The sequence below is a fragment of the Platalea leucorodia genome (assembly GCF_965183815.1).
Source record: "Platalea leucorodia genome assembly, contig: HAP1_HAP1_SCAFFOLD_467, whole genome shotgun sequence".
In the NCBI taxonomy this organism is placed as follows: Eukaryota; Metazoa; Chordata; class Aves; order Pelecaniformes; family Threskiornithidae; genus Platalea; species Platalea leucorodia.
Window position 1 is genome coordinate 248 of NW_028121124.1, and position 8582 is coordinate 8829.

General features: G+C 70.8%; 1 protein-coding gene across 1 annotated transcript; it reads right to left on the minus strand.

Moving 5' to 3' along the window:
- Window positions 1–587: 587 nt before the first annotated feature.
- SMG9 (SMG9 nonsense mediated mRNA decay factor) lies at window positions 588–8070 on the minus strand (the record flags this gene model as incomplete). Its single annotated transcript, XM_082339145.1, has 6 exons — window positions 7996–8070; window positions 3707–3801; window positions 3057–3122; window positions 2723–2951; window positions 1892–1989; window positions 588–700 (listed from the first exon to the last, which is right to left on the minus strand). Coding segments are annotated over exons 2-6 (590 nt in total), but the record flags the coding sequence as incomplete, so codon positions are not given.
- Between the last annotated feature and the right edge of the window lie 512 nt (window positions 8071–8582).

The following is an 8582-nucleotide window of genomic DNA, read 5'->3' on the forward strand; positions in this document are numbered from 1 at the left end:
TCCAGTCCCTCCCAGTGCCCCCCAGTACCTCCCAGTTTCTCCCAGTCCCCCTCCAGTCCCTCCCAGTGCCCCCCAGTCCCCCCCAGTCCCTCCCAGGCCCCTCCCAGTCCCTCCCAGTGCCCCCCACTTCCCCCCCAGTCCCCCTCCAGTCCCTCCCAGTGCCCCCCAGTCCCCCCCAGTCCCTCCCAGGCCCCTCCCAGTCCCTCCCAGTGCCCCCCACTTCCCCCCCAGTCCCCCTCCAGTCCCTCCCAGTGCCCCCCAGTCCCTCCCAGTGCCCCCCAGTCCCCCTCCAGTCCCTCCCAGTGCCCCCCAGTCCCTCCCAGTGCCCCCCAGTCCCCCTCCCAGTCCCCCTCCCAGTCCCTCCCAGTATCTCCCAGTCCCTCCCAGTCCCCTCCCAGTGCCTCCCAGTCCCTCCCAGTCCTTCCCAGTCCCCTCCCAGTATACCCCAGACCCTCCCAGTCCCCTCCCAGTCCCTCCCATTCCCTTCCCAGTGCCCCCCCAGTCCCTCCCAGTCCCCCTCCAGCCCCTCCCAGTGCCCCCCAGTGCCCCCCAGTCCCCCTCCCAGTCCCTCCCAGTGCTCCCAGTACCGGGGGTCCTCCTCAGGCTGGTTGGCGGCCAGCAGGGAGAGCAGCGTGGACTTGCCGGTGCCCTGCAGCCCCAGTGCTCCCACCACCAGCACGTCCGTCTGCTCCAGCAGGAACTGGGAGGGGAGGGCGGGCGTCTGCGCCGCCCCTATAGACCCCCCCCGGCCCCTATAGGGGGCCCAGGAGGAGGGGCCGCCCCTATAGACCCCACCCCCACCCCCCTATAGGGGGCCCAGGCAGCTGGGCGACCCCCGCGACCCCTATAGACCCCCCCCACAGGGGACCCAGGACAGGGGGTGCCCCCTATAGACCCCCTATAGGGGACGCAGGCGTCCCATTGACCCCTATAGACCCCCCCCAGACCCCCTATAGGGGACCCAGGACAGGGGGTGACCCCTATAGACCCCCTATAGGGGACGCAGGCGTCCCATTGACCCCTATAGACCCCCCCCAGACCCCCCATAGGGGACCCAGGACAGGGGGTGCCCCCTATAGATCTCTTATAGGGGACCCAGGAGAGGGGCTGACCCTTAGAGACCCCCCCCCGGCTCCCTATAGGGGACTCAGGAGGGTGGGTGACCCCTATAGACCCCCCCCTATAGAAGGCCCTGGAGTGGACGTGACCCCTATAGATCCCCCATAGGGGACCCAGGCATCCAGGGGACTCCTATAGACACCCCCACCCCCCCCAGACCTCCTATAGGGGACCTAGGAGAAGGGCCCACCCCTATAGACCCTCCCCCATAGGGGACCCCGGACAGGGGGTGACCCCTATAGACCCCCCTATAGGGGACACAGGCGTCCCATTGACCCCTATAGACCCCCCCCAACCCCCCCATAGGGGACCCAGGAGGGGGAAGCGACCCCTATAGACCCCCCATAGGGGACCCTGCAGTGGGGGTGACCCCTATAGATCCCCTATAGAGCATGCAGGCATCCCATTGACCCCTATAGACCCCCCCAGACCCCCTATAGGGGACTCAGGAGGGGGAAGTGACCCCTATAGACCCCCCCTATAGGGGACCCTGCAGTGGGGGTGACCCCCTATAGACCCCCTATAGGGGATGCAGGCGTCCCATTGACCCCTATAGACCCCCTATAGACCCCCTATAGGGGATGCAGGCATCCGGGGGACCCCTATAGACCCCCCCCCCCCCCAATCCCTATAGGGGACCCAGGCGTCTGTGTGACCCCTATAGGCCCCCCCCATCCCATAGGGGACCCGGGGGGGGGGGGGGGGGAGGGGTCTATAGGGGCCGCCCCCCCCCCCCCCCGGAGGCGCCCCTCCCCCCGGGCCCCGCCCCCACCTCCAGGGCGCTGTCGCACCAGTTCATCTGCTCGTCCACCAGTTTGATGCTGGTCTTCATCTTCTCGGGGGCGGCCAGGCGGGCCTGCCCGGCCACCGCTGGGGGCGGGGCGGCCACCGTCCGGGCCACGCCCACCCCCGGCCCCGCCCCCGCCCGCGGACACGCCCGCTAGCCCCGCCCGCCCGCCATTAGCCACGCCCCCCGGCCACCAGCCCAGCCCAGAGGCCGCTAGCCCCGCCCACCGGCCCGTTAGCCCCGCCCACCGGCCAGTAGCCACCCCCCACCGGTCATTAGCCCCGCCCACCACCCTTTAACCACGCCCACCATTAGCCCCGCCCCGTCAACCTTTAACCACGCCCATTAGCCCCGCCCACCCGCCATTAGCCCCGCCCATCAACCTTTAACCACACCTGCCATTAGCCCCGCCCACCACACCAGCCCAGAGCCTTCTAGCCCCGCCCACCACCCTTGAACCACGCCTACCATTAGCCCCGCCCACCGGCCAATGGCCCGGCCCAGAGGCCTCTAGCCCCGCCCACACTCCATTAGCCCCTCCCACCAGCCAATAACCACGCCCACCAGCTATTACCTGCCCACAGAGGGGTCATTAGCCCCGCCCACCGGCCATTAGCCCCGCCCACAAGCCACTAGCCCCGCCCACAAGCCACTAGCCCCGCCCACTCCTCCCTACCTGTAGCCCCTCCCACACAGCGCTAGCCCCGCCCCCAAGCTCCTCCCCACCCCTTTGGCCCCCAAACCTTAACCCCGCCCCCCAGCCCCGCCCACGACTCTTAGCCCCGCCCCCTCCCCCCCGTGGCCCCGCCCACTCACGGTCCAGGGCGCCGGGGGGGGGCAGCCCCCTGCCGTGCAATTGGTAGACGGGCTGGGTGGGGCGGGGCCCCTCCCTCTCGCGGGGCGGGGCCAGCGCCGGCCCCTCCCCCGCGCCGGCCCCGCCCCCGCCCCGCCCCTCCTCCCCCCGCGCCTTCATCAGGACGATGGGCGGGGCCGGGGCGGGGGTGGGCGGGGCCGGGCCGGGCCCCGCCTTCGCCTGCTGCTGCTGCTGCCGCCCCCCCCCCCCAAGGAAATTGACGTCAGCGGGGGTGGGCGGGGCCCAGGCCACGCCCACCCCGGGCCACGCCCCCCGGCCACGCCCCCCCCCACTCACCCGCTCCCCCGGGGGCTTGGCCAGGATGATTGGCGTCTTCTGCATCGGGGGCTCCTCCCCTCCCTCCTGCGAGGGGGCGGGGTCAGGCGGGGCCACGCCCCCCGGCCCCACCCACCCTCCCTGTAGCCACGCCCCCCCACCCGCCGCTGTCACTCACCCCCGGCTCCGCCCCCTTTATGGCACCCCCCACGCCCAAGCCCCGCCCCCTTACAGCACCGTGCCCAAGCCCCGCCCACCTCCCAACGAGCCACGCCCCCTCATTAGCCCCGCCCCTTGCCAGTGCCCTGCCACTCACCCAAACCCCACCCACCTCACCCATAAGCCCCGCCCCAACCACACACCTGCCCGTCACCCCCAAGCCCCGCCCCCTCTTTAGCCACGCCCCCGCATCGCTCCTCCCATCACTCACCCCCAAGCCCCGCCCACCTCCCCACCTGCCCGTCACTCCCTTAGCCACGCCCCATCGCCCCTCCCATCACCCCCAGCCCCGCCCACCTCAGCCACGCCCCCTCCCCTCCTGCCCCCCTGTCGCTCACCCCCCAGCCCCGCCCACCCCCACAAAGCCCCGCCCCCCCATCGCCCCCTCCCGTCGCTCACCCCTTAGCCCCGCCCCTCCCGTAGCCCCGCCCACCCCCCGTAGCCCCGCCCACCCGCCGGTCTCCGCCCCCTTCCGGCTCCTTCTCCCTCCAGCGCCGCCGCCCGCCCGGCGCCGGGCTCTGCCCCGAGTCCGACATCGGCCGCCGCCCTACGGGGACCCATGGGCGCCCTATAGGGACCCATAGGCGCCCGAGGGGACCCATAGGCGCCCTATAGGGACCCATAGGCGCCCTACAGGGACCCATAGGCGCCCGAGGGGACCCATAGGCGCCCTATAGGGACCCATGGGCGCCCTATAGGGACCCATAGGCGCCCTACAGGGACCCATAGGCGCCCTATAGGGACCCATAGGCGCCCTACGGGGACCCATAGGCGCCCTATAGGGACCCATAGGCGCCCGAGGGGACCCATAGGCGCCCTATAGGGACCCATGGGCGCCCTATAGGGACCCATAGGCGCCCTACAGGGACCCATAGGCGCCCTATAGGGACCCATAGGCGCCCTACGGGGACCCATAGGCGCCCTATAGGGACCCATAGGCGCCCGAGGGGACCCATAGGCGCCCTACAGGGACCCATGGGCGCCCTATAGGGACCCATAGGCGCCCGAGGGGACCCATGGGCGCCCTATAGGGACCCATAGGCGCCCTACGGGGACCCATAGGCGCCCGAGGGGACCCATGGGCGCCCTATAGGGACCCATAGGCGCCCTACGGGGACCCATAGGCGCCCGAGGGGACCCATAGGCGCCCTATAGGGACCCATAGGCGCCCTACAGGGACCCATAGGCGCCCTATAGGGACCCATAGGCGCCCTACAGGGACCCATAGGCGCCCTATAGGGACCCATAGGCGCCCGAGGGGACCCATAGGCGCCCTATAGGGACCCATAGGCGCCCTACAGGGACCCATAGGCGCCCTATAGGGACCCATAGGCGCCCTACGGGGACCCATAGGCGCCCTATAGGGACCCATAGGCGCCCGAGGGGACCCATGGGCGCCCTATAGGGACCCATAGGCGCCCTACGGGGACCCATAGGCGCCCTATAGGGACCCATAGGCGCCCGAGGGGACCCATAGGCGCCCTACAGGGACCCATGGGCGCCCTATAGGGACCCATAGGCGCCCTACGGGGACCCATAGGCGCCCTATAGGGACCCATAGGCGCCCGAGGGGACCCATAGGCGCCCTACAGGGACCCATGGGCGCCCTATAGGGACCCATAGGCGCCCGAGGGGACCCATGGGCGCCCTATAGGGACCCATAGGCGCCCTACGGGGACCCATAGGCGCCCTATAGGGACCCATAGGCGCCCTACGGGGACCCATAGGCGCCCTATAGGGACCCATAGGCGCCCGAGGGGACCCATAGGCGCCCTACAGGGACCCATGGGCGCCCTATAGGGACCCATAGGCGCCCGAGGGGACCCATGGGCGCCCTATAGGGACCCATAGGCGCCCTACGGGGACCCATAGGCGCCCGAGGGGACCCATAGGCGCCCTACGGGGACCCATAGGCGCCCTATAGGGACCCATAGGCGCCCTACAGGGACCCATAGGCGCCCTATAGGGACCCATAGGCGCCCGTGGGGACCCATAGGCGCCCTATAGGGACCCATAGGCGCCCGAGGGGACCCATAGGCGCCCTACAGGGACCCATAGGCGCCCTATAGGGACCCATAGGCGCCCGAGGGGACCCATAGGCGCCCTACAGGGACCCATGGGCGCCCTATAGGGACCCATAGGCGCCCGAGGGGACCCATGGGCGCCCTATAGGGACCCATAGGCGCCCTACGGGGACCCATAGGCGCCCGAGGGGACCCATAGGCGCCCTACGGGGACCCATAGGCGCCCTATAGGGACCCATAGGCGCCCTACGGGGACCCATAGGCGCCCTATAGGGACCCATAGGCGCCCGAGGGGACCCATAGGCGCCCTACAGGGACCCATGGGCGCCCTATAGGGACCCATAGGCGCCCGAGGGGACCCATGGGCGCCCTATAGGGACCCATAGGCGCCCTACGGGGACCCATAGGCGCCCGAGGGGACCCATAGGCGCCCTACGGGGACCCATAGGCGCCCTATAGGGACCCATAGGCGCCCTACAGGGACCCATAGGCGCCCTATAGGGACCCATAGGCGCCCGTGGGGACCCATAGGCGCCCTATAGGGACCCATAGGCGCCCGAGGGGACCCATAGGCGCCCTACAGGGACCCATAGGCGCCCTATAGGGACCCATAGGCGCCCGAGGGGACCCATAGGCGCCCTACAGGGACCCATGGGCGCCCTACGGGGACCCATAGGCGCCCGAGGGGACCCATAGGCGCCCTACGGGGACCCATAGGCGCCCTATAGGGACCCATAGGCGCCCTACGGGGACCCATAGGCGCCCTATAGGGACCCATAGGCGCCCGAGGGGACCCATAGGCGCCCTACAGGGACCCATGGGCGCCCTATAGGGACCCATAGGCGCCCGAGGGGACCCATGGGCGCCCTATAGGGACCCATAGGCGCCCTACGGGGACCCATAGGCGCCCGAGGGGACCCATAGGCGCCCTACGGGGACCCATAGGCGCCCTATAGGGACCCATAGGCGCCCGAGGGGACCCATAGGCGCCCTACAGGGACCCATAGGCGCCCTATAGGGACCCATAGGCGCCCTACAGGGACCCATAGGCGCCCGAGGGGACCCATAGGCGCCCTACAGGGACCCATGGGCGCCCTACGGGGACCCATAGGCGCCCTATAGGGACCCATAGGCGCCCTATGGGGACCCATAGGCGCCCGAGGGGACCCATAGGCGCCCTATAGGGACCCATAGGCGCCCTACGGGGACCCATAGGCGCCCTATAGGGACCCATAGGCGCCCTACGGGGACCCATAGGCGCCCTATAGGGACCCATAGGCGCCCGAGGGGACCCATAGGCGCCCTACGGGGACCCATAGGCGCCCTATAGGGACCCATAGGCGCCCTATAGGGACCCATGGGCGCCCTACAGGGACCCATAGGCGCCCGAGGGGACCCATAGGCGCCCTATAGGGACCCATAGGCGCCCTACAGGGACCCATAGGCGCCCTATAGGGACCCATAGGCGCCCTATAGGGACCCATAGGCGCCCTACGGGGACCCATAGGCGCCCTATAGGGACCCATAGGCGCCCGAGGGGACCCATAGGCGCCCTACAGGGACCCATGGGCGCCCTATAGGGACCCATAGGCGCCCGAGGGGACCCATGGGCGCCCTATAGGGACCCATAGGCGCCCTACGGGGACCCATAGGCGCCCGAGGGGACCCATAGGCGCCCTACGGGGACCCATAGGCGCCCTATAGGGACCCATAGGCGCCCGAGGGGACCCATAGGCGCCCTACAGGGACCCATAGGCGCCCTATAGGGACCCATAGGCGCCCTACAGGGACCCATAGGCGCCCGAGGGGACCCATAGGCGCCCTACAGGGACCCATGGGCGCCCTACGGGGACCCATAGGCGCCCTATAGGGACCCATAGGCGCCCTATGGGGACCCATAGGCGCCCGAGGGGACCCATAGGCGCCCTATAGGGACCCATAGGCGCCCTACGGGGACCCATAGGCGCCCTATAGGGACCCATAGGCGCCCTACGGGGACCCATAGGCGCCCTATAGGGACCCATAGGCGCCCGAGGGGACCCATAGGCGCCCTACGGGGACCCATGGGCGCCCTACAGGGACCCATAGGCGCCCGAGGGGACCCATAGGCGCCCTATAGGGACCCATAGGCGCCCTACAGGGACCCATAGGCGCCCTATAGGGACCCATAGGCGCCCGAGGGCACCCATAGGCGCCCTATAGGGACCCATAGGCGCCCGTGGGGACCCATAGGCGCCCTATAGGGACCCATAGGCGCCCTACAGGGACCCATAGGCGCCCGAGGGGACCCATAGGCGCCCTACAGGGACCCATAGGCGCCCGAGGGGACCCATAGGCGCCCTATAGGGACCCATAGGCGCCCTACAGGGACCCATAGGCGCCCTACAGGGACCCATAGGCGCCCTACAGGGGCGCGCGGGGGAGCTATAGGCGCCCGGAGGCCTGGGGGGGGGGGGGGGGGGGGGGAACAACGAGTCCCGGCGGGGCGACGCGGAAGGGGCTATAGGGGGCGGGGGAGGGGCTATAGGGGGCTGGGGGAGGGGCTATAGGGGGCTGGGGGAGGGGCTATAGGGGGCGGGGGAGGGGCTATGGGGGCGGGGGAGGGGCTATAGGGGCTGTGGGGGGCGGCAGGCCCGGCGGAGGGATACATTGGAAGGGGAAAAGGGGGCGCGGAGGAGGGGGGGCGCGGAGGGATACCTGGGGGGGCGGAGGGATACCTGAGGGGGGGCCGCGGGGGTCGCGGTTGCCCCGGCAACGGCAGCGAGGCCCGGCGCTTTCCCGCCCCGGCGGCGCGCGGCGGTGCGGCCCCGGCGCGTGCGCGGTTGGGGGGGGGGGAAGGGGCGGGGCCGGCGGAGGGGGCGGGGCGGGGGTCAGCGCGCATGCGCGGGGCGAGCGGTGGCGCCGGGTTGGGGGGGGGGGATTTAAAGGGACCGGCGACCAAAATGGGAGGCGGGGGGGGGGCGGGGCCGCGACAGCTTTGGCACCGCCTCTGTCACCCCCCCGGCTCCTGTCACCCCCCCCCCCCCGTGTCACCCTGTCACCTTGTCACCCCCCCCGTCACCTTGTCACCCCCCCCATGTCACCCCACGTCACCCTGTCACCCCCCCCGTGTCACCCCCCCGTCACCCTGTCACCCCCCCCTCACCCCCCCATGTCACCCCACGTCCCCTGTCACCCCCCCCGTGTCACCCCCCCGTCACCCTGTCACCCCCCCTCACCCCCCCATGTCACCCTATGTCACCCTGTCACCCCCCCCGTGTCACCCCCCTGTCACCCTGTCACCCCCCCATGTCACCTTATCACC